This window comes from Erythrolamprus reginae, chromosome 3 (assembly GCF_031021105.1).
Source record: "Erythrolamprus reginae isolate rEryReg1 chromosome 3, rEryReg1.hap1, whole genome shotgun sequence".
Taxonomy (NCBI): domain Eukaryota; kingdom Metazoa; phylum Chordata; class Lepidosauria; order Squamata; family Dipsadidae; genus Erythrolamprus; species Erythrolamprus reginae.
Window position 1 is genome coordinate 72,813,232 of NC_091952.1, and position 26,434 is coordinate 72,839,665.

Consider the following 26,434-nt stretch of genomic DNA (forward strand, 5'->3'; position numbering starts at 1 on the left):
CTTCATAACTCCTAGATAAAGAGAGAAGCTTTTCGGCTGCAAAGAGCCAGGGAAAAGTTTTCTCTACTTAGCAAACAAAAAAACTGGATAGTAATAGAGCTCATTGCTTCCATCTTTGCTTTTCTTTACAATGTTGGGAGAGAACAGATTTGGCTAAAGAGCGCAAGAACAGGTAGAAAATGCATGTAAGAGAAGACACATAAAATAACAATAATTTCCAAGTCTTTATTTTGAGGGCTAACTTATCTTTGCGTGCTCCCTGCTCACTTGGCTGATCTCAAACACATAGACTACATACAGTACATACGGAGCAGGGCAGATCAGCTGACAAAGACATTAGTGGATCATAGTTTGTTAAATGGAGGTCCCCCCCCCCCACCTTGCTGGAGTGATGGCTTTGGAAAATATCCAGGGATGTCAACGTTGACACCATTCCTGAGAAATTTTAAAAACAGGAAGTTCTGGGTGAATTTAAGTTATTTTAATAATAATAATAATAATAATAATAATAATTATTATTATTATTATTATTATTATTATTATTAGATTTATTTATTTATTTATTTATTATTTATTTATTTATTGGATTTGTATGCCGCCCCTCTCCAAAGACTCGGCAGTTATAGAGCTATCTTCTAAAAAATAAAGTATCAAGGGGTTAAATATGGGTCCAGTGGGAATTATTTATTATTATTATCAGTACAACACAGCAAATGAGATCACTATGCTGGATTTTGTATTTCATCACCAGTCGGGCGCTTCCCAAGCACCTAGGACTGCGTGATGTAGCGGCAAATTATGTTTGCCTATCCCAGTATAGCGGCCTTTTGCAATTGACAGATGGAGATTTTGTCAATTCCGATGGTTTTCAAATGTCCGCTGAGATCCTTTGGTACTGCACCCAGTGTGCGAAGTACCACTGGGACCACTTTCACTGACTTATACCAGAGTCGTTGCCAGAGTTGTTGTTTTTTTATTATTATTATTATTATTATTATTATTATTATTATTATTATTAATTAGATTTGTATGCCACCCCTTTCTGAAGACTCGCTGTTAAGTCTGCTTCCTAAAATTATCTTAATGTTTTTTTCTGGTTCTAGATACATACATATGTTGCTACTAAGAAACAACAGAAATGATCCCAAAGAGAAGTCAGATTTGGGGTATGTGTCAATGTTATGTAAGTCAGGGTTACCCAACCCAACATCTTCATAGAGTAGAGTAGAATAGAATAGAATAGAATAGAATAGAGCAGAGCAGAGCAGAACAGAATAGAATAACAGAGTTGGAAGGGATCTTGGAGGTCTTCTAGTCCAATCCCCTGATTAGGCAGGAAACCCTATATATAGACAAATGTTCCCTACTAAATCTGAAGGATACTAGGATGGGTGTAGAATCTAAATAATTTGGTAGCCATTTATCCAGATCTTAAGACAGAATAGTGACCAGGAAATACTGTATGGTGAATATTCATGTAAAACCTGTTCTGTCACTAAGTTTCAGCCTTCCCAGTGTGGGAAACAAAAAAGAATACTCTAAAAATCATATCCTGGTTCAAAAAGGTTTAACATGATTACTACAATGTTATATATAAATTTGCATGTGTAAAGAAATATGATATTGGCCCTTGTCTATCATACTTTATATCTTCTTATAATATCTGTTTCATGATATCAGGTGAACATCATGAAGTCTAAGACATTAGATGCAATGAATTTTTCATCCTTCGCCCACCAAAATGCTGGAAGGAGAACACCAATAGAATAAATGGCATCATATTTTTTTCTAAAATATAAAAAGAGGGAGTTTATTTAATACTAATATTTTCCTTAGGGCCATAGGGCTTTTATCTTCTCTCCTTTCACCTATACCATGAAATATTTACCAAAGGAAAGCATATTGCTTCATCTTCTGATTAATGGAAAATATGCTTGTTGCAAAACAGAAAAGTTACATATTTTTGAAAACCTATATTTAATATCTGGAATAATGTCACTTTTACAGTTCCTTCTTTGTGCCTCAAGTGAATTGATGTCTTGATGTCCCTTATGTCTCTGATGACTGACAAAGAAGGGGTGTCGCGCTGGAGATTGCCAGCCTCCAAAGACATTGAGAACCATCCGGTAGTTAGATAGTTAACTCTGTCTAGTAATGTAGCTCCTCCTTTGTGATGTAACCTGTTTGCTCACATCCCCTCTTCTTGATGAAGAAGGCGGTCTCTAACCTTAGAGATCTCCATTGCGGTTCATCTTCTCTAGCTATAAGATGTGCCATCTTGTGTCTCTTTAGACATTTCTTGTTTTTATACTTTTCTCGGGATTAGAAGAACCTTTACCTTACCAAGGCGCTCAGCCCGGGAGGAGTGAACCAGGACCTTCCGGAGGTGATGGTTATTGAAGTACAGACAGAGCATGTTCGAATGAACAAATTACTTTTTATTAGAAAAGTATAAAAATAAGAAATGTCTAAAGAGACACAAGATGGCACATCTTATAGCCAGAGAAGATGAACCGTAATGGAGATCTCTAAGGTTAGAGACCGCCTTCTTCATCAAGAAGAGGGGATGTGAGCAAACAGGTTACATCACAAAGGAGGAGCTACATTACTAGACAGAGATAACTATCTAACTACTGGATGTTTCTCAATGTCTTTGGAGGCTGGCAATCTCCAGCGCGACACCCCGTCTTTGTCAGTCATCAGAGACATAAGGGACATCAAGACATCAATACACTTGAGGCACATTTAGCAGATATCCACTGCCTTTTACTATTCCTAGTAAAACTATAGTTCCTCAAAGACCTTCAGATTTTAGAGCTTGGGCTATAATTCAGCATCTTTATCATGTTAGGAAATTCCCCATAAATCTACCAATAAATACTGCTTAAAAAAATAAAGGGAACACTCGAAGAACACATTCTAGATCTGAATGAATGAAATATTCTCATTGAATACTTTTTTCTGTACAAAGTTGAATGTGCACAACAGCATATGAAATTGATTGTCAATCAGTGTTGCTTCCTAAGTGGACAGTTTGATTTCACAGAAGTTTAATTTACTCGGAGTTATATTGTGTTGTTTAAGTGTTCCCTTTATTTTTTGGAGCAGTGTACATTAAAAAATATTTCAAGATGATGCAAGTGGTTCACAAGATCGAATCACACAGATTAGAAAAACTTTTTTTAAAAAAAACATCACCACCAAGGGAAAGAACTACTTGGTACAAGAGCCATGGTGGTGCAGTGGTTAGAATGCAGTATTGCAGGCTAACTCTGCTCACATTGCCAAGAGTTCAATTCCTTCAATCCTGGCTGACTCAATATTCACTCAGCCTTCCCTCCTTCCAAGGTCGTAAAATGAGGACCCAGATTGTTGGGCGGTGGTAATATGGTATTTCTTAGAGTGTGCTGTAAAGCACTGAAGCAATATTTATTTATCTATCTATCTATCTATCTATCTATCTATCTATCTATCTATCTATCTATCTATCTATCTATTCGATTTTTATGCCGCCCTTCTCCTTAGACTCAGGATGGCTTACAACATGTTAGCAATAGCACTTTTTTAACAGAGTTAGGCTATTGCCCCCACAATCCAGGTCCTCATTTTACCCACCTCGGAAGGATGGAAGGCTGAGTCAACCTTGAGCCGGTGATGAGATCTGAACCACTGACCTTCAGATCTACAGTCAGCTTCAGTGGCCTGCAGTACAGCACTCTACCTGCTGCGCCACCCCGGCTCAATATATAAATTTAAATGCAATTGCTACCGCTACATAGCATAACACTCGTGTCAGAAGCACCAAGGTGCTTCTGTGTTGAAAGGATTATCCGGTGACATAATTGTTGCCTGGGGATCGCCCAGTTGGGGACTCCTTTTATGTGAGGAGCAAGTCCAGAACAATAGTTGATAGTGCTCCCACTCTCCCTGTGCAAGGTCCTCAAGGTTTTCCAAAAAAAAGGGACCCTTATTGACCCTATGATCTTAACCTATAGTTTGAGAGCAGTTGTTTAATGTAATGCAACAGGTTGGTTAGGATGCCGGGTAAGACAGAAAGCCACGTTCAAGACCCATGTGCTGTCATGGGGCAGGGTTGAGTTCCCATCCTTCACTTAATGTGTGCAAGGCGCAATGGGAAGTTCCAGTATCACAATCTCTGTAGCACAGAGCTTAAACTTCAAGTATGAAAAGGAAATTGTATATTTATTTCTTGCCCATCGATAACCCCAATAATGCAATCTCATTCCAAGTGTAAGCAGGCAAAATATTTATTATTTAGGGATCTTCACTATTGCATTTTTTGAAAAAATCTGCATCTGATAATGATAATGGCAATCATTAAGTGTTGTTCCTCATGATTCTTGACAAATGTATCTTTTCTTTTATGTACACTGAGCGCATATGGACCAATGGCAAATTCCTTGCGTGTCCAATCACCCTTGGCCAATAAAGAACTCTATTCTATTCTATTCTATTCTACTCTATTCTAGAGCTGGGATGGTGCAGTGCTTAGAGTGCAGCACTGCAGGCTACTTCAACTAACTGCTAACTCTAGTTTAGCAGTTCAGATCTCACCACCGGCTCAAGGTTTACTCAGCCTTCCATCCTTCCAAGGTGGGAAAAAATGAGGGCCCTGATTGTTGGGGGAAATATGCTGATTCTGTAGACCAGTGATTTTCAACCTTTTTTGAGCCGCGACACATTTTTTTACATTTACGAAACCCTGGGGCACATCGAGGGGGGGGGGGGGGGGCTAAAAAAATTTGGACAAAAAAATTATCTCTCTCTCTCTCTTCCTCCCCTTCACTCTATTTCTTTCTCCCTCCCTCTTTCTCTCCCTTCCTTCCTCTTTCTTTCTCTCTCTCTCCATCCCTCTTTCTTTCTCTTCCTTCCTTCCTCTCTTTTTTGCTCTTTTTCTCTCTCCCTCCCTACCTCCCTCTATGTCTTTCTCTCTCTCTCCTTCCCTCCCTCTTTCTATCTCTCTCTTGCTTTCTTTCTTTCTCTTGTTTTCTCTCTCTTGCTTTCTTTTTCTCTCTCTTGTTCTCTTTCTCTCTCTTTCTCTCGTTCTTTCTCTCTCTTTCTTTCTCTCTCTCTTGCTTTCTTTCTCTCTCTCTTGCTTTCTTTCTCTCTGAGCTTCGCGGCACACCTGACCATGTCTCGCGGCACACTGGTTGAAAAACACTGCTGTAGATCACTTAGAAAGGGCTGTAAAAGCACTATGAAGCGGTATATAAGTCTAAATACTATTGCTATTCTGTTCTATCTGAATTCTGGACTTGGCATTCTGATATGTTTAAGGAGGGGAGACAGACAGGGAGGGAGAAAGAAAGATAGAGATTAATTTCCCCCCCATCCCGATATTACTTTCTTCGGTTTTAAAGTTGAAGGAAATAACAGTGTAGTCTGATATTACGTGATTCTACATTCCTGAGTCTGATATTACCTGATATTACAGTCGTACCTCATCATACGAACTTAATTGGTTTCAGGAGGAGGTTCATAAGGTGAAAAGTTCGTAAGATGAAACAATGTTTCCCATAGGAATCAATGTAAAAGCAAATAATGCGTGCAAATCCTTCAGGAAAATCCCAAACTTTAGAAGGGAGGCGAACAGAGGCAGGGAGGAGCAGCTAAAGGGGGTGGGTGGAAGAAGCAAGGCTAGGCTAAAGGGTGAGTGGCAAGGAAGAAAGGCAAGGGGGGTGCCCCTCCCTTTTCTTTCTTCAAAAGACACCGTTTCAGTGCCTTTGCAAGCATGCAAAATCTTTACTCCTCCAAGCTGCCCCTCCCTTTTCTTTCTTCAAAAAAGGGGGGGAAAAGAAACCCCTTCATCCCAGCAGCAGCGGCTTGGGTTCGCAAGGTGAAAATAGTTCGGAAGAAGAGGCAAAAAAATCTTAAAACACCGGGTTCGTATCTTGAAAAGTTTGTTAGAAGAGGCGTTCGTAAGATGAGGTACCACTGTACTTTCCTGAGTTTTAAAGTTGAAGGAAGTAACAGTGTAGTCCCTCATTATAAAAAAGTTTCTTCAGTGAGTTGTAGCACAGGTTTCCTCTGTTTCAAATAAATTTCAAGGGAAATCAGCTCAGGAAGGAGGATGACAAAGGAGGGAGCAGAATGATGGAGAAAAATTGAATAGGCAGAAAAACAGCATCTAGACTCTCTCAAAAACCCAGTCAAAAATCCCCCTTTGCCAGGAAACAGAAATAAGAAAACAACCTGAGGATGAAGCCGTGCCTTTTCTGCAGGAAAATAAACATTGGGGCAACTGGAAAGGGGACTTTACTTCATCATTAGTCATAAAAGCACATTGATTTTGGCCAAGGGATCCCAGAGGCAACCTAAAAGAGAAAATGTGATCCTTTCCCCCTCCTTGTAAATAACAAAACTGCACTGGACTGAAAAAGGGCCCCTTCCCCTTTTTGAAAAAGAAGGCAACTCACCAACTGCAAATTTATCTTATCTACACAACCGCAAAACAAGATTAAAAAGAAAACCAAGCACACCATTAAAAGCAAAACAACCAAAGCAGAAAATAATCCAGAGATAAAATTCCCCTTGTGTTGCAAGAGGTAAAGACTGAAGTCCTCCAACTGCTGATCTGCAGGCCAAACAATTTAAGAGAAAGGAAAACTAAAATCTCTTTATAGGGACTTTAGATAATGACAGGCTTCTTGCTTTTCTAGTGTTTCTCCGGTGACTTGCTCCTTCAATCCAAAAGGTCTCTTTTTGAGCGAGATATCCTTTACTGATTTATATTAGTGCAGTTCATAAAGAATACTTACATTTTTAATTATCAAATACTGTCTTTATTTTGAGTCCTATTAGAGTTCATTTGCACTACAAGACTTATAACTTCAACTTGGACAGAGGTAGAAGGTCAGTGAAACAGAACTGTGTCTTAACTTTACCAATAAGATTTCTGCATACAGCGTTTTATTATGCCAGTTTCAAGGACCAAGATTAGGGACTCACTGAAACTAGTTACTTATTTTAATCCCATATTTAACAAGGATAAAACAAGTCTGCTAACAAGATAGCAATTGTAGACCCATAGCACAAGGGGAATTGACAAAATGCAAACAAGCTATTCAGCAAAGTCCATGTTTATCTAGATTTAATACTTGACTGTAAAGCAGCCCTAGTTTAGTAGTTTCTATTCTTTAGGACACCCAGGCATAAAATTACAAAGTTATGGATACCACAATTGAAAAGAAATTGTACAATACATTATCATACAAACTACATGAAATACATTATGCAGTTTCTTTTTAATTATGAATAGAAATAGAATAGAATAGAATTCTTTATTGATTGGTGGGTGGGTGGGTGGGTGGGTTGGTTGGTTGGTTGGTGGGTGGGTGGGTGGGTGGGTGGGTGGGGTGGGTGGGTGGGTGGGTTGGTTGGTGGGTGGGTGGGTGGGTGGGTGGGTTGGTTGGTTGGTTGGTTGGTTGGTTGGTTGGTTGGTTGGTTTGTCTGAAGAATCTCTTGATTAGGAGTCTCTTTTTTGGAAGCATGAACATAAAAAGTAAGAAGGGAAAAACAATGAGATAGAAGTAATTGTTTAATATGGGCCGGTAGGGGGGGGGGGGACAAATTCCTCTTAAGCCCTTTAGTCAGAACTGAAGAAGCTTCTTAGGTGAAAAGCGAAACATCTTCAAGGGAAAAACAAAGAAAGTCCAGTTGCCTTTTGAAAGAGCAGCTTTGGCAAAATCTCTTTTAATAGATTCCATTATTTGGTGTTACTGTACTCCAATACAGTTTATACATAATGTCATTACAACAGCTGTTTCCCTGCCACATGTTCATTATCCATTAGGCCTCCAAGCTTCTAAAAGAGTCCTTTAAAATAATTCTTCCACAGGCATCTCTATACTTTTGAAGCCTCTAGAGCAGTGATTCCCAACCTTGGCAACTTGAAGATGTCTGGACTTCAACTCCCAGAATTCCCCAGCCAGCATTCGCTGGCTAGGGAATTCTGGGAGTTGAAGTCCAGACATCTTCAAGTTGCCAAGGTTGGGAAACACTGCTCTAGACTCAAGTGCACCTTACACACCACTGTGGAATTTTACAAGAGAGTAGCAAAGTAACTAACCCCAGTTTATTCCAGGGGCCTAGTTTAAAGTTCACCATGTCTTGTGAAACCAGTTAAATCGATCCTGGGCCTGTTAAGTGAACATAGCCAATGAAAAGCTTTTTAATGAAAAATAGCACTTGAATTAAGAATTACACGTTCCTTTCCCTGGCCACTTCAACACTACTAGTTATTTCTTCCTACAGATGCTTAGAAAAAAGAAATGGGAGTTATAAAACCACTGTGCTACTCCAGTGCTCTAAAATGTGCCAAGACTGTATTGAATGTTCCATCTACCTAAAGAATGTGATTTATCTGGGAACAAAAAGGTTCTCTTAGAGATAATACAACTTGTCTACTCAATTTTGCACGGTGCCAAGAGACAGTGCAACTTTGCAAAAATCAAGGTGTGAGCAAGGTAAGAGGTCAGGGCAGTCAGCTTGCAGTAGCTACTGAATATGGAGATACCCCATTTCCCCGAAAATAAGACGTACCCTGAAAGTAAGGCATGTCAGAGGTTTTGCAGAATTTGCTAATATAAGGCACCCCCTGAAAATAAGGCGTAGTCAAGTTTACATACGGTACGGTGGAAAAACATACGGTACCATTCAAAGCTGTTCATAGCGGGTACCGTAATAATGTGGCGTCCCCTGCTGGCCCCTTCCATCGCTTTGTACCGTCCAGTACAGCAGACACAGTCTGCTGCTGTCTCACCGCCATTACAGTCTCCACTACAGTGCGTAGACTGTAGTTCCTCTGGTGAACGGAAGCTGCAATAGCGGGAGTATACTGTTGTACCATATAAGTGCCGTCGTTTGTGTGTGTGGGTGCCATACTGACAGGTACCGTACCGTAATCAGTGTACCGTACGGTACACTTTCTTTGGGGGTGTCAGCTTTTCTGCCTGTGAATTTGTCTTATTTGAGAAATATAAGGAACCCCCCGAAAATAAGACATAGCACAACTTTTGGAGCAAAAATTAATATAAGACAGTTTCTTATTTTCGGGGAAACACGGTAGCCGCATCCTGTTGTGAAAGGCATTGGCTTTGTTTGCGAATTGCCCTCCGGTACATTGAAGTGATTATTTATTGAATCTCTACTGCCTGCTTGGGCTTGGAATTTGAAAACGACCATCATCTAAAGTCGAGAGGTCCCCAAATTTGGCAACTTTAAGACTTCTGGGACTTTAGCATAGGTGGCTAGAGAATTCTGGGAGTTGAAAGTCCACAAGTTTTAAAGTTGCCAATTTTGAAAACTTCTGATCTAAACAAAAGGCAGAAAATAAGACACAATTTTTTCTTCAAAAAATCCAATTTTAAGCAGACGCTAGAGATGCAAGACTTGCACTATAAAGAATAACCAGAGATTTCCTTGTCAATTTACAAAAACTATGGCCACAAGAGGCCTGGGACCTCAGACTTCACCACATCAATAAGAGGACCAAAGGCACTGTTTGGATGATTTCCTTGAAATATCAAGTTTAGAAGACAGCTTTTCCTCTTCTTCTCCCTCCTCAAAACCACAAAATTATAAACTTCTCTCTAGCTATTATTTTGGGGTCATTGCATAATTGGCATCCTCTCTCTTTTTTAATCCTGATGCAATTCTTATAAAATCAAGCAATTGAAAGTGTTTTCAACCATGTGTTACAACGAAGGCTGGGGTAAGTGTTCCAAGGATGGGGTAAGTATGTCACCCCTAACCTCTCTCAATATTTGTTAAAAGCTTTAGAAACCTGAGCAAGGCAATTAGCTCATCTCTATCCCAGCTCTTTTTATTTACCTTTCAAAACGACAATATTCCAAGTAACCTGAAGCTTGTAAGTCACTTTTAGGCATTATAAATTATTATATACGGATGACAATAAAATCTTTCAATAGTGCTGTAGAATAGATCTGCTGCTTCCGTAACAAACTTTACTATTAAACAAAATAATAAGATTGTAAGTTTGAAGCAGCACGTTGCATTTGGTCACAGCAAAGTGGGGGGAGGAAATGAATGAATGAACGAACTAGTGAATCAAAGCAGTTTTGCATCACCTTAAAAAACATTAAGAGCCCATTTGGTATAGAGCTAAAGACATCGGGCTAGAACCTGGGAGACTGTGAGTTCAATCATTGTTGAACAGTATCCTTAGAAATTATTATTAATTAGTTAATTAACTAATTATTATAAACTCTACTAATTACTATAGATCCTTATGTCTGCACCCCAAAATGTAACATTTGAGCAGGTAGCAACATGAATACAATCAACAGGGCATAGAGAAGTGGCAAAAATTAAGAAAAGTAGTTCAGCTTTTCAAGGGCTAAAATAGGCTAAAGCAATGACAAATTCTTATGTCATTGTTTATTGTTTTATTACTTCACTTCTGTTCCATTTACACAACTTTCGTTTTTTTCTTCCTTTTTAACTATTGTAGGCTGCCTGGAATAGCTCCACAACAAATAAATAAAATACGAGGGTTATCCGCAGTGATGGGCTATCAAAATTTTTACTACCACACTGTGGGCATGGCTTATGCATTTTGTTTCAACATCTTTCAGTGTAAATTGGGTGCTGTTGGGTGGAGCTCCAAATTTTTGCTACGGGTACTGCGTACCTGACCGTACCCCCGTAGGAGCCCATCACTGGTTATCCGGAAAGTAAGGCTACAAGGCACGTAGCTCTCATGGGGCATGTTCGCCAGGGAAGTTGGTATTACTATCGTGTAGCAGGAAGCCAGCGGAAGAGAACAAGCAGGGCCAGTGGTCAGTAGATCATCAACTGACATTGCGATGAAGGTTGGAGATGAGCATCCTCATTCTGTTTCCCCTCCCCCCAGTGCAAAGTGCGTGCTGTAATACACTAACTGATGATATGCTGCAACGTCCTGCCTGTCGGCGACTACTTCAGTTTCAACCACAACAACACAAGAGCACACAACAGATTGAAACTTAATATTAACCGCTCCAAACTTGACTGTAAAAATATGACTTCAGTAACCGAGTTGTCGAAGCGTGGAACTCATTACCGTACTCCATAGTGTCATCCCGAGAGAGAGAGAGAGAGAGAGAGAGAGAGAGAGAGAGAGATTTTGAGATTGAAGGTGAGGCTTTTCTCAACTGTTTTAGTGACAGAAGATGAAACCAGGGCTTATCACCGTACTCCAGAAAGCAAATATCAATCAATGCAGTGATGCCATGCCCTTCACCCAAAAAGTTCAAAAGTCAGTAATCACCAAGAAAAATAATGGGACACCCATCATGCACAAATCCTGGACACCCACTGCTCATTTTCTTCCACTGGCTTCTCGCTACATGAGAGTAATACCAACGTTTCTTCCCCCAACCCCAAAATCTTCAATCTTAGATTGTCTAAAGTTGACCTCTCTCCTTTTCTAAGAGGCATGCATAAGCGCACCATTGTGTCTACCATCCCTGTCCTACTGTCTTTTTATCCTTTCTATCACTACTTTCTACTATAATTCTATACTTGTTTGACAAATAAATAAAATAAAATAAGCACAACTCTGAAAGTAGCAAAAATATCACGTTGAAGAAAGCATTAACTTCTCCAAAGTGTTTATTGTGGTTCTATCTTTTGAGGTTCTAGTGGTGGGGCCGTGGGGGAAAACTCTACATGCTGCATCTTTCATTGCATCTGTCTCTTCATCACAATGTTGTCACTAGTACATTTTCAGAGTAAAAGCAACAATAGAATAAAATATGAGATATGGGCAAGACTGTCCTCTAGTGGCTGTTTCTATGATATGCCTTTACAGTACTCGCAAGTCCCTCATCTGCTCTTTCCTTCTATAAAATTAAAACAACAAAAGAAATGGAAACACATTCTGTTCCATATATTTATTTATTGATTGATTTTGTCCATTGCACAATGAGAGTTATATTGGGTATACATATAGTAAATATATAATGAAGGTTATAGAGGATATACTCATAGTAAAATATATCTAAAAAAGAATAGAAGAAATAGGAATAAAATATATCAGTGAAAGAATAGAATAAATATAGGAAAGAAGAATGGTATATGAGATATAGGAGAGTAATAGGACAGGGGATGGAAGGCATTCACCCCTTACTGACCTCTTAGGAATCTGGAGAGGTCAACCGTGGATATCTAAGGGTAAAGTGTTGGGGCTTTGGGGATGACACTACAGAGTCCGGCAATGAGTTCCACGCTTCGATAACTCGGTTACTGAAGTTGTATTTTTTACAGTCAAGTTTGGAGCAGTTAATATTTAGTTTAAATCCGTTGTGGGCTCTTGTGTTGTTGTGGTTGAAACTGAAGTAGTCGGCGACAGGCAGGACGTTGCAGCATATAATTTTGTGGGCAATACTTAGATCATGTTTAAGGCGTCTTAGTTCTAAGCTTTCTAGACCCAGGGTTGAAAGTCTAGTCTCGTAGAGTATTCTGTTTCGAGTGGAGGAGTGAAGGGCTCTTCTTGTGAAGTATTTTTGAACATTTTCAAGGGTGTTAATATCTGAGATGCGATATGGGTTCCAAACAGATGAGCTGTATTCGAGGATGGGTCTGGCGAAAGTTTTGTAAGCTCTGGTGAGTAATGAGAGATTGCCAGAGCAGAAGCTATGTAGGATTGGGTTTACAACTCTTGAAACCTTCTTGGATCTAGAATTCTAAATGAGAAACACCAGTTGTCTTATGTGAACATTATACAAAATCCATAGGACCATGAGATTTGACTGTCTGCATATAAGATATTTCAAGTCTTGTAATCTAAATACTGAAAGTGCATACTGTACTGATGGGAGATTTAAAAACAAGATGCCTTAGTGCAGTGATGGCAAACCTTTTTTTCCTCAGGTACCGAAAGCACGTGTGCATGTGCTATTGTGCACACCCACACCCATAATTCAACGCCTGGGGATGGTGAAAATGGCCTCCCTCCCTCCCCCGGAGGCCCTCTGGGGGCTTAAAACTCTGGTGGGCCTGGTAGTCCCATTTTTGCCCTCCTCAGGTTCCAGAGGCAAAAATGCCTTCCACCATCCCCCCGAAGACTCTCCGGAAGCCAAAAATGCCCTCCCAGAGCCTCCGGGTGAGCTGAAAATCAGCTGGCCGGCAAGGACATTGGAGATGACTTAGGATAACGGCTTGCGTGCTAGCATAGGTTCAACATCACTGCTTTAGTGGCTCTCAACCTTTCTAATGCCGGGGACCTTAATACAGTTCCTCATGTTGTGGTGGCCCCCAACCATAAGTGTAGCACCAATTCTCCCAACAGAGCTTTAAGCTGATTGGCAGGAAGGTCAGAGGGACACCCCCACTGTAAACGCCTGGTGCTCCATAGACCACTGGTGGTCCATGAAAAAATTGTGGCAGTTCGCAGAAAAATTATTTGCATTTTTTTATATTGCACTGAATCAGAGGATAGAAACCCCTGATTAAGTGCAATATAAACTCAGACTGCAGGCCCTGGGGCAGATACGTGCCATGAATGTTTATGTTGCTGCAGTGTCCTCCTTTGGGTCTTTTTGTGTGGGTCGGAAGGGGACAGAAATTCTGACTTGGGGTTTTCTTCAGCCTCCTGGCGAGCTTTGGGCACAGGCTGGAGGGAACTGCTGCTGGTGGTGAGGAGACAGAGGGCCTCATTCCAGTGGGACTGCATCATGGCCTGGAACTGGCTCTCTCAGCCCACTGAGCCTCCAGGAGCTGGTACCTGGCCTTGCCCTCCTGCAGGTCTTCCCTCTGCTTGGAATGCCAATGCTTATAGTCCTCAGTGAGGTGCTTCTGCTGAGCCTCCTTCTCTGTCAGATCCAATTTGAACTGAGCCACTCATTTTGCACACTTGTGGTTGCCTAGGTTCAACAATGGCTTCCTATTGGGGCCCTAAGGAGTCCAGGCGGGCAGGTAAGGAGTGGCTGGGGGGGGGGGCAAGAAGCCGGCGAGGCACCCCTCGAGGTGAGTGACATCAAGTTGGTCACGTCCACCCAGTCACACCCACCAAGCCAGTAATTAGGAAGATCATATTAGTTGTCCGCAGTATTTAAAATTATGAAGTTAGTGGTCCCTGAGGTCCAAAAGATTGGGGACCCCTGCCTTAGGACCTTCCCTTAGGACAAAACATTCTTCCTACTGTAAGGTTTCTATTGAAGAACAGGGATATTTTTGTTAATTCCCCTTTTCCATGACACTTCTGGCGCTCCCAAATCCAAGTATTCTCTCTGGAATCGAGCATGGATGTGGGTTAGTCCATGAGGCTGCATAAGAGGAAAAAATTATATTTCTGTTCCACAGCAGGCACAATAAAATGAAGTACCATGTATTCAAGCATTAAATCTAAGACCTTTCTGAATCAAACACTTGCCCCTAGAACTGTATCATTTAGTTTAATTTTTTTTTCAATGTATGAAAGGTTCCCCAGTTTAAATTAATAGGTAATACCTAAATATTTGTTTTGATCTGCCATTGAGAAAAAGCATTTTCTCACCACCACTTAGATGTCTCTACATTGTGCCTGTTGTGACATGAAGGTTCATCAACTGAACACAAAGGGAAAAAAACAGTATCATTTTTCTCCAGAATACTGTTTTAATTCCAAAGCAGAAATATAGATTTCATAAATTAATCAGTACACATATTAATTTTCATTTATGTCTTTATAATGCTTTGGTTCACAGAGAATGAGAATCACATATGTTCTGAACAATTTGCCAGAGAAATTAATTTGTGATTTTTCTTGACAGCATGTTCTGTTCAACAAGCGAACATAAGCTGGGGTGCATGATTAAAAGACAGAGGGAAATCTTTAGGAAATATTCTCAATGCTTTTCCTTATCTTATTTAACTAAAATATTTGGCAGTGTTCCTTTACTGATATTTTTTTTGAAGCAACACCAAGAAAAGGAGTCCATCTGGCTCTTATTTTTCTTATTATCAGTGAAGTGATTCATTATAAAAGCAGGAAAAGTCAGAGAAAGTAAGGCAATAGAATGTATACTCTATTTTCATGTATGAAGAGCAAAGGTGACATTAGACCCAGTTTAGGCATATGCTGGGTTATTTCTAAGATGAAAAAAAAGTGGAGAGTTCCCATTTTTGCAATTAAAGGTCTCAATATTTTTTTTATCCCAGAACTTCATTATCCCAATATTATCCAACTGCTTAGAATTACAGAGATTAACATTTCTGTAAATACTCAAGTCTTTCATTTCAAATGGATCTTAACTCCATTATTTTTAAAAAAAATACTCTTACCAAATTTTTAATTGATATATTTTTGGACATGCTTGGGCTTTAATCTTGTTTTGAATTTCTGCTTCAATTGTTCTCATTCAAGCTAAAAATGATAGCATGTCACTCACAGTAAAATACTTTTTTAACTGGGTCCAGGAAATTTTCATACCCACTGAGAAAAGCTCCTCTCGGTTTTTCTTTTATTTTTTTCAGTTTCATTTTTGGGCTGAACAGAGAAACATATGGAAACTCCAAAAATGCTAAAACCCAACAACCATGTGCAACTGGGAAGAGGGAGTTTCAAATAGTTCATACAGTGATCATAAATCCTTATCCATTCTTCTAGCATTCAGATATAAAATGGACAAGGGCCTCTACGTTGGCACTGTATTGAGTTGTCCCCTTTATAACTGATTCTTTTCTCAACTGAGTCCCAACAGCATCATTTTTAATGACACTTTCTGGGGGGGAAAACAGCAATTCTGTCCCATAGTGGTATGTCTTGCCACGCCGGTGGTCTTTGGTTAAAGCCGCTATACCTCTCAAGCCATTGGTGAGGGCTCATCTTCCTGAGGCCTCAGTTCTTGCCCAATCCGGTTCTGTTCAAGCTCACTTATTACAGACATATAATTAAATTCATTTGGCCGATGGTTGAATGTTTCCACCAATGAATAGGTCTCTTGACGGTCTGTGGCATAGAAAAGTTGAACCTGGCTGGCTAGGCACTGGGCTTCCTGTACATTCTGTGAAAATAAACAATGTATGCTGTTAGAAGGATTATGGGGCTTTATCAATACATCTCCACCCCATGTCCAGTCAACGAAGCAGTGGAAGTGATGTGCTGGTGCCTGGAGGCTGTTGGGGCCTGGATGGGTGTCAACAAACTCAACCCAGACAAGATGGAGTGGCTGTGGGCCTTGCCTCCCAAGAAGGACAATTCCATCTGTCCGTCCATTGCCCTGGGGGGAGAACTATTGACCCCCTCAGAGAGGGTCCGCAACTTGGGCGTCCTCCTCAATCCATAGCTGACATTAGAACATCATCTTTCGGCTGTGGCAAGGAGGGCGTTTTCCCAGGTTCGCCTGGTGCACCAGTTGCGGCCCTATTTGGACAGGGAGTCATTGCTGACAGTCACTCATGCCCTCATCACCTGGAGGTTCGATTACTGCAACGCTCTCTACATGGGGCTACCTTTGAAAAGTGTTCGGAAACTTCAGATCGTGCAGAATGCGGCCACGAGAGCCATCGTGGGGCTTCCTAAATTCGCCCACGTTTCTGCAACACTCCGCGGCCTGCACTGGCTGCCGATCGTTTTCCGGTCACAATTCAAAGTGTTGGTAATGACCTTTAAAGCCCTACATGGCATTGGGCCAGAATACATCCAGAACCACCTTCTACCGCACAAATCCCACCGGCCTTCTACCGCACGAATCCCAGCGGCCGATAAGGTCCCACAGAGTTGGCCTTTTCCGGGTCCCATCGACCAAACAATGTCGTTTGGTGGCCCCCAGGGGAAGAGCCTTCTCTGTGGCGGCCCCAACCCTCTGGAATCAACTCCCCCCAGAGATTACAACGGCCCCCACCCTCCTTGTCTTTCGCAAATTACTCAAGACCCATCTTTGTCGCTAGGCATGGGGCAGTTAGGATATTCCTTCCCCTAGGCCATTACAAGTTATGTATGGTATGCTTGTGTGTATGTTTGGTTTTTTATAATAAGGGTTTTTAGTTGTTTTATTAAATTGGATTGTTACATGTTGTTGTTTTTATCATTGTTGTTAGCTGCGGAGAGGGGCGGCATACAAATCCAAATAATAATAATAATAATAATAATAATAATAATAATAATAATAATAATAATAATAATTTAAAAAAACAAAAACAAAGAGCATTAAGCCTTAAACGTTGTACCAAAATTTTAATTTTATTTTATTATTGTGCTATAATGCCAGGACACTGATACTTGACCTGGAAGCTGTCTTTGACTTAATATAAACTGACTATTATATAAACTGGATTTATAAGCTATAAAATAATGGACTGAGAGCACAGAATAATGAAGAGGAACTTCTAATTTGAAGCAGGAGTGCCATTTTGAGAACAAAAGAGAGAGACTAACTCTTGGAACTTTTCTTTTTGTTGGACAAATAACATGGATTAAACTTTGCTGCAAAAATTATACCAGGTGCAAATAAAGATGTGGAAAGCATACCCCAGGATACTAAGACTATTGTAAACAAGTAGTGTGTGGGAACGAAAGAAGTATTTCAAGTTATGGATCGTATAGAATTGAAACTGGAAAATATAATGCAAAAAATAACAAATGCAGTTCAGACAAACGAGGAAAAGACAGAGGACTTTTGAAGAGTGAAAGAAATAGAGGAACCAAGAAAGAAGCAAAAAGAAAGAAAATGCAACCAAGGGATGACTGAAATACCGAGGGAAAAGGAAAAGGTGTTCGGTTTGTTTAAATGGTTATCTTTTTTTGTTCCCCTTTTGTCCCAGCTAAAATCCCTCTCACCTGTGATTACTATATTTAAGTTCAGTTTGCTGTCTTCACTTTGTTGTTTTTCCCCTCTCTTTTCTTTCTTAGGGCACACATATGATGGTGTATTGTGTGCCCATTTGTTCAGAATGTTTTTATTGCTAGGAAAGGAACCCTTTTCTTTGCATAGTTACTTTGGTGTAGAACCAGAAAGGTAACGTGTATTTTGTGGATTTGCTCTTAATTAAAAACTTCCTTTTTTAACTTTTACATTGAGAGTTTGAATTATTAACAATTAAGAAGAAAAGTAATTTGAGAGATGTATTGAAAATGAAATGATAATGGAGGGTAATTATTTTAAAACAAATACTGTTAAGAATATTGTATGGCTGTATAAAACTCAGAAGGCAAATGCTCATGACATAAGATATGGAAAGACCAAAAACAAATAAAATTTATTGGGGGGAGGGGGGAAGAGACAAACAACTAGAATGCAAAATAATAATAATAATAATAATAATAATAATAATAATAATAATAATAATGAGAAGAAGAAGAAGAAGAAGTAGAAGAAGAAGAGGAAGAAGAAGAGAAGAAGAAGAAGAGGAGGAGGAGATGAAGAAGAGGAGGAGAGGAGGAGGAGGAGGAGGAGGAGAAGGAGGAGGAGGAGGAGGAGGAGGAGAAGAAGAAGAAGAAGAAGAAGAAGAAGAAGAAGAAGAAGAAGAAGAAGAAGAAGAAGAAGAAGAGCCAGTCCTATTGTAGTCCACATTACTAAAGTGGGCAAGCTATTACTAAACATTCGCAAGTTTACATATTTGTTTTGTAAACTACAGTATTAGTATGGTATCAACAATAGAAGCGTGGAATAAGTATTAAAATATTTGCCTAGCATACATAGAGATGCTCATCCATTCTATGCTTTTAGTAAGCAAGACTGGCAAAATGACACAAGAATTCCACTTTTATGCTATTTGTGGTGGTGCTACTTGTTTTAATAAACTGTCACGAAAACCTGATCATTGCTAAATTTTGCTTACCAAGAATTTAGAATCCATTTCTGCAGTCATCAGTACAATTCCTTTTTCCTTCTCAAGCTCAGGATAATGATACAAAATCAACTGCCCGAGAATAGCATCCCCTTGAGTCTGCAACAAACACAATGTTCACTATTATATAAAGATAGGCACAAGCACTTTAATTACCAAATATTTAAAAGCATCAATCAGGAAAGAGATTCACAGGCATCTACAAGATGTAAGAAGAAAATATTGCACGTTGAGCACTTTATGTTCAGAATCTTTCTCTTCTTTGATTTTTCGTGTACAGTATATGCAGAGAAATGTTTATATAAGTACATGTGTCTAAAAACCTCCAGTACACTTAATACCAGGAAGTCACCAGAAAAGAGAAATGTTTCCAGGAAAACTATCTACATTTTGAATTCTGGCTAGATTAAGATGTCATTCCAAGCACAACGTTCAATTACAACTCTCTTACTTCCCTTAACAAGCTGAGTTATGAAGGAACTGCTGATAATTCAATTTTTGAATTTGATTTGAAGCAAGAGCAATCAGGTTTCTAGGCAATGTAGTTTCTATAGTTACCTCTCCAAATAAGCAAAAATTATTAACCAGCTTCAAACCATAGTATAGTATCCTGAAATCATAAATTCCAAGTACTATAGTAAAGTGAAGATTGCATTTATTTGCTACTACTATATGATGTGTCCTCTAAAAAGTCTGCTTGTATCCCAAATTATTAATTGTCCAGACATAGTCACCACCTAATCTGCCAACTGTGATTTGCAAAGGTTCAATGTCTGGGTGATTAACACATCAGCTTCCACTAAATGATTTTACTATAAAAAGAACTGTCAAGGCTTAATTGATTGGGAGCGCCATGCCTTTTTAAATCAAGCACTGGAGAATTGTCTGTTTTATGGATCTCACAGTAAGGCCAAATAAAGACCCAAGTCTTGAATAAAATTCATCTTCTGCAATTTAATAATCCTGCACAAGAGATATGCAGCAGAGAATTGAACAACTCAATTTCCCTTAAAAATCCACACATCTCTCAGTGCCCACATGAAATAATGCTTGCTTTAAGGAGTAGTTTTAAACCACTTTGGAGGGTGGGGGATTTTTCCTCCTTTCTGAATTCCCCAGATTGCCCCTGGAAATAACTATAGAAAAAACACCTTCCACCTACCTGAATGTTTATCAGAGAAGTGAAGTGAAGTTCTGTTCCTGACCAATGTCCAACAAAAAATTCATACCCTTCCTTCCTTGGCAGTGCATAAAGAAACTGGATTGAAGATGGATGAGAATTAAAATTAGTCTATTGAAATCCAAGTCAAATTGAGTAAAACACAACACCCAGGAAGACAAATGAGCATTCCTTTTAGACTAATTCTGGAAAGTGACGCTTCTTAAATGTTCATTTCCTCATTCCCTGCTGAGTCTCGGAAACTTTTTATCTGCCTCTGATGTTCTCGCAGAATGTACTCTGTAACAATTTAGTATGTTGCACACTTTTTGGACTAAAGTACTTTTATAAACAGAATAGAGTTGGAAGGAACAATGGAGGGCTTCTAGTCCAGTCCACTCCTCAAGCACCAGTGATGGCGAATCTTTTTTTGGCTCGCACAACCGCCCCATACTACCCCGCAGATCTCACTGAAGCCTCCAAACTTCTGGTAGGCCCGTTAAACTATTTTTTGCTCTCCCCAGAGTTCATTAATACTTCCTGAAGCCTGGGGACGGCAAAAAAGCAGCCTAATGGGGCAACCAGAAGTTCGGAAACAAACTTTACTGAAGCCTGGGGAGTGCGAAAGTGGCCGAAAAGGCTGAAGATCAACAAACCAGTGGACAGATGCATGCTGGAGCTGACATAGGACAACGCCTCACATTCCCCCAAATATTGTTCTGTGTGCCATCCATGGCATGCATGCCATAGGTTTGCCATTACTGCCCTATACTATTCCAGACAAATGGGTCTCCAATCTCTTCTTAAAAACTAACAGTAATGGAGCACCCACAGCTTCTGGAGGCAAGCCATTCTACTGATTGTTCTCACTATCATGAAATTTCTCCTTAGAAATTTCTAACAATGATAAGAATATAGCAGCTGTAGAGTCTTCGGAGAAGGGCGGCATACAAGTCATAATAATAATAATAATAATAATAATAATAATAATAATAATAATAATAATAATAATATCAAGGCTATAATCTATTAAGAGCACATTATCTAAATTCCATCACAACTGGGACATCAAAGTGTCAGTAACAAACTTTTATATTGAGAATAGTGAAAGAATAGACTCTGGCTACAATGAACCTTTCCAAACTCACACATTATACTTACAGATGGACAATTTTGAATTCGTTTCCACATGGCATCAAAAGTTTTTCCCTTTGGAAAAAAAATGGAAAAACATGTTTAGATAGTTCCCTTCATTGAAAAAGAAACAACAAAGAACATGATTTATTTTCTTACATCCCATCATCCCACCACTTGAAGTGGTTTCTAATAATAGCAAGTGATCAAACTCCTGAATATTAACTACAAACTGTTTCGCCACATTCAGCAATAAATGTTTAATTTAACTTCTGAAGGCTCCACTAAGTTAAATAGGAGAGATGTTGGGGTGAGAAAAATTACTGTTGTACTTACAGGAATAACAGCATAAACTGTGTCTTCTCCAGAAAAGTATTGCTTCCATATCTGGGTAAAAGAGATTGTGCCAATTATTTCAAAGACAGTGAATGAAAATCAAATAATCTCAATACAGTGCAATAACTGAAGCCACAGAATATTACTAAAATGATCACTCAATTGAAATTTTTGGTGCTGGTTTTCTAGTGGTGCTGTTTCCAGTCTAACAGCAAAACTTAATTCATTCATGTTTTTATTCTGCCACAACCAAAGGACTTCACTATGTCATGTAAGACAGACTCTCACTCACTCTCACTCTCTCTGTCTTTACAATTAGATAAGACTAATCTATGGACTTTTAATATAAAAGGACAATTTACACACAAGACAATTATGGTATTGTTAAATTGTTCTCTATTCAGGAATTCAATGTGCTAATTGTCATCTTTAAAGCCCTTCATAGCTTAGCACCAGATTATCTAAGGAATTGTCTCTTGCTGGTCATATCTATTAACTTTAAAATGTTAAGTGTTTCACAAAATGTACTTTTAAGGATTCCCAATTTTGTCACCTGCTTTATTTCTTCAGGCTTCTTCTGTTTCATCATCTCAACATTAAGTATGGAATCAAGTGTCTGAAACAAATTATAAACCATAAAGTTTGCACACTAAGTCATCAATGTAAGAAGAAATAAAACAATGACTCCTTGTAGGCGTACAATGTAATTGGGAAGAGGTTTGTCTATTTCTAGTGCTGGTTATCTAATTTATAGGATTTATATCCTACTTTTCATCTGTTATTTCAGTGTGGTATGAATTTGGGTGCCTCATAAATTTATTCCACAGCAACAAGGCAAGTTGAAAGAAAACATCTAGCTCAAAATCAACCACTGAATCGATGAATGGGATGGAATCTAACATTAGGCCATAGCCAACTTATTTGTAAAAAAATATTTTACATTCTTATAAATAATTAGTAAAACAATCTTTATATTTAACTTTAAAAATAAATTGAAAAACAAAGAAAAAGAAAAAATAGAAATAAGACAGCTCCAAAATACTTTAAGAAGAGGGAAAAAACTCTATATTTTATAGTTACCAAAGGCTCTGTGGTTACTAATAAATATCTTCTATATATATAAAAGCTAAATACCACTCACTCATCATGAAATCTCCAGAACTGTAAAGCCTACAAACTTGAAACTTGGCATGTATGTTCTCCTTGGCTTCTAGGTGCTCGCTATGAAAGGATTTTTCGAAATGATCATCAGATCATTAGTATTTCTTATACGGCATTATATTAACACGCTCCAATGCTAAGGAGTTAGACGTTCTACTTTCCCTCCCCACCTGAAACGAACTTTGTTCCAACTGCCAGTTGACTTATATTAACACGCTCTGATGCTACCCCTTCGCAAAACCGGGTGTGGGCTTGGCCAGTGAGGACTCATCCTGCATGAGGGCTGGGAATTTAAACATTCTACTCACCCTCCCCAGTTGAAAATAACTGTTCTAACTGCCAGTTGCCAATGAAAGAATTTTCTATAACACATTATGAAAAATCCCTCAGATAGATGTAGCTCCCTCATCCAATACACCAGTGTTTCCCAACCTTGGCAACTTGAAGGTATTTGGACTTCAACTCCCAGAATTCCCCAGCCAGCGAATGCAGGATGAGTCCTCACTGGCCAAATGCTGGCTGGGGAATTCTGGGAGTTGAAGTCCAGATATCTTCAAGTTGCCAAGGTTGGGAAACACTGCAATACACCATTAGCAAAATAGGTACTGTTAATAAGAGTAGAAAACAGATTTAATGAAAATATAATTTTACCTTGTTTTTTGTGAATCCTGCTGTTGTTCGTCCTGCTTTTGCATTCTAAAATTAAATATTAAGACTAATTTAGAATCAGCACCATGAAAGTTGTTATAATCTTCCTAGTGTTAAGTAAATTGTCTTAGACCTCAGAACAGTTCAAGGAGGCACATATAACACCTAACTGATTGAAATGTAAATCCAAAGGACTGGATAAAATGCAATTGTTTTTAAATTAGTTAGTTTTGTATCAGTAGATACATAAATATGTTAGTTTTGTATCAGTAGAAGACATGAGTTAATTTTGAGATTAAGCCTATTGGTTGACATAGTTATTTCTGGAAGATACTTTTACACTTTAATATGAGGCTGTTCCAAATCTTGAAATAACCTGTATTTCATTCAATCAGAAAGCATGAGAGAGAGGTTATACTGCTGAGATTAAACTCAATGCATCCTTCCTGTATATACTGCAGTAAATCTGAAAACTTAAAAGTTGTGTGTATGTAGCTACGTTTATTTGCACATATCAAATGTGCATCCAAAAAGTTAACGAAGATAGATCTTAATATATTTGTTATTTTTTAAATGTCCAAACAAATTTCAGGTTCTCTTTGCAAAAGAAGGCCTCCTTTTTGAAGCCTCATTTTAAGAAAAAAAAAGTGGAGGAAGGATAAAGGATTCAGCTATGGCTATAAAAGCCTCTATTCAATATAAAGGAATATTTAGTACAAACAGGAAAAGTTTGATTTATCTCTGTAAAGTTGAAATACATATACTGTATAACCATAAATACGCAGGCACATATAAGTGGAAACAACAGTCAGGATTTTTTTTCCATATAGCAAAAAATGTTTTCCAATCCTGAATTCTATAGTTAATAAAATATTTATTGGATTAGACACTAAACATGAAATATTTGGTATCAGCCTTGCCTGTTCCTCCATGCATCTGACAAACTCTGCCTGTTTTGAGAATCCCACTGGCTGCTTTTTCAAATCACTCTTTTCCTTCATGCGAGATTCAAAAAGATCTGGATTGGATCTGAATCAAAGTTAGAACAGTTTACAACTACTACACACAATTCATACTTTAGCCCCAAAAAGTGCATGACCTTCTCCTCATATTCCAAATAGTGTGTGATCTCCTTATCATATGGTCTTGGTTAACTTATTAAAATTGAATGGCAGGATGACAGCAAACTGGGTATATTTACTCTAAATAATCAGTGGTTTTTGCACAAAGTCTGAAGATATTTCCTCCCGCTGGTTATCGGGCGGAGATTATTGCCCACAGTCAAAATTAAGCAAATGTTTTTATTAAGGTTGTAGGGATGGGATGGAATGGAATAGAATAGAATTCTTTATTGGCCAAGTGTGATTGGACGCACAAGGAATTTGCCTTTGGTGCATATGCTCTCAGTGTACAAAAAAGAAAATATACATTCAATAGAATTTAGCAGTATAAATAAGAGTAGATAATCACTTATTTAAAATAGTACGGGTTCTCTTGCTGCCAAACAATTGCCCCCAATCTTCCTTCCATTGAGGACCTGTATACTTCACGAGTCAAAAAGAGGGCTGACCCCTCGCATCCTGAACATAAACTGTTTCAACCCTCAAAATGTCGCTACAGAGCACTGCACACCAAGACAACAAGACACAAGAACAGTTTTTTCCCCGAACGCCATCATTCTACTAAACAAATAATTCCCTCAACACTGTCAAACTTTTTACTGAGTCTGCACTTCCATTTCTACTAGTTTTTTCTCATCATTCCTATCACCCATTTCTTCCCACGTAGGACTGTATGACTGTAACCTGTTGCTTGTATCCTAAGATTTTTATTAATATTGTTTCTTCATTGCTTATTTGACCCCTATGACAATCATTAAGTGTTGTACCACATGATTCTTGACCAATGTATCTTTTCTTTTTTGTATATTGAGAGCATAGGCACCAAGACAAATTCCTTGTGTCCAATCACACTTGGCTAATCAAGAATTCTATTCTATTCTATTGAGCAGGGGGCTGGACTAGACGACCTCCGAGTCCAAGGTCCCTTCCAGCTCTCTTCTGTTTCAATTTCTATTTCTAAATCTTCTGAGGCGACCAGCTTCAACAGGAGACGACTTGTGGAAAGCAAATCTACCGTGTATTTATAGCAGCACTCAAACCAATGGAGCTTGCATGCACACCAGTAAGAATGTCACCCTTACTGTAAACCCGAGTGCGGGGGATCTATAGCTTGGACTTGTTTACTGAAATGCGTGCAAATGCCTCGGAAGCCTTTGGGAGGCGTGCAGGGAAAGTAAGCCCAGCTAAGGACGTTTCTAAGGGCTTCCACTTTCAAGGTTACTCGCAGGTCCCCCACTTCTTCTCAACCCCCCCAAACAGGACTACGCGTAAAGGGAAGGCGCCCGGCTCCTCGGCGCTGCCGTATACCTGCGAAGCTCTTGGATCTTAGTTCGGTATTTCTCGAAGAAAGTGTTCTCCTCCAGACCCGTCTGGTCTGCCAGCCCGCGGGTCCCCATCATTAGCGGCCTAGGCCGCGCGGGGACCAAAAGGCCAAGGGGCCGAAGAGCGGCGAAGCGACTCATCAGCACTCCGCGGGAGAGGCTGAGCCCCGCCGCCCCCCAGAATTGCTGCAGATGCCCCGCCGCCATGCCGCCCCTCTGACCCCGCCCCCCTTCTGCCGTGGCCGCGAGCAACGCGGAACGCCCTCCGCCCGGTTACGTCACTCAACGCGAAGGTTCCGCCCAGGCAAAGAAAGGGGGAGGGGCAGAGCAATGGACGTTACGCTAGGTCTATATCGTCTCGCTCAGGCGGTATGTGTGACTTAGGACTATAAAAGAAACATAGAAACAGAGGTGTTTGCAAATTTTGGTCAAAAGGTCAAGATGGCGGCCATGGCAGTGCAACTGAAGCTTGTAACACGTTAAAAAAATACAGGCACTGTCATTACCATTGTATTGGCTTTTTTGACCATATCCCATAAGCACTCCAAGCAGGGGGGGAAATCAGAATAGAATAGAATTCTTTATTGGCCAAGTGTAATTGGACCCAAAGGAATTTGTCTTTGGTGCCTATCATATGCTCTCTGTACATAAAAGAAAATATATATTTGTGAAGAATCATGAGATGCAACACTTAATGATTGTCATGGGGTCAAATAAGCAATCAGGAAACAATATTAATATAATTCATAAGGGTACAAGCA

At 39.4% G+C, this 26,434-nt stretch overlaps 1 protein-coding gene across 1 annotated transcript; it reads right to left on the reverse strand.

The window, feature by feature from the left end:
- Positions 1–14,599: 14,599 nt before the first annotated feature.
- Positions 14,600–25,990, reverse strand: ATPAF1 (ATP synthase mitochondrial F1 complex assembly factor 1). Its single transcript, XM_070745836.1, has 9 exons — positions 25,660–25,990; positions 24,151–24,259; positions 23,234–23,278; positions 21,975–22,037; positions 21,422–21,472; positions 21,113–21,160; positions 19,955–20,050; positions 18,784–18,891; positions 14,600–16,007 (listed from the first exon to the last, which is right to left on the reverse strand). The coding sequence occupies exons 1-9, from the start codon at positions 25,878–25,880 to the stop codon at positions 15,807–15,809; spliced, it is 942 nt and encodes a 313-aa protein (XP_070601937.1). The 5' UTR covers positions 25,881–25,990; the 3' UTR covers positions 14,600–15,806.
- Between the last annotated feature and the right edge of the window lie 444 nt (positions 25,991–26,434).

Excerpts from the sequence above, each read along its gene's own strand:
- ATPAF1 (XM_070745836.1), bottom strand. The coding sequence starts at position 25,880 with ATGGCGGCGGGGCATCTGCAGCAATTCTGGGGGGCGGCGGGGCTCAGC. Across the intron at positions 20,051-21,112 it reads GAATTCAAAATTGTCCATCT|TTTCTTTATGCACTGCCAAG; the intron begins GTAAGTATAATG and ends TCTTCAATCCAG. Across the intron at positions 16,008-18,783 it reads AAATGGATTCTAAATTCTTG|AATGTACAGGAAGCCCAGTG; the intron begins GTAAGCAAAATT and ends TTATTTTCACAG.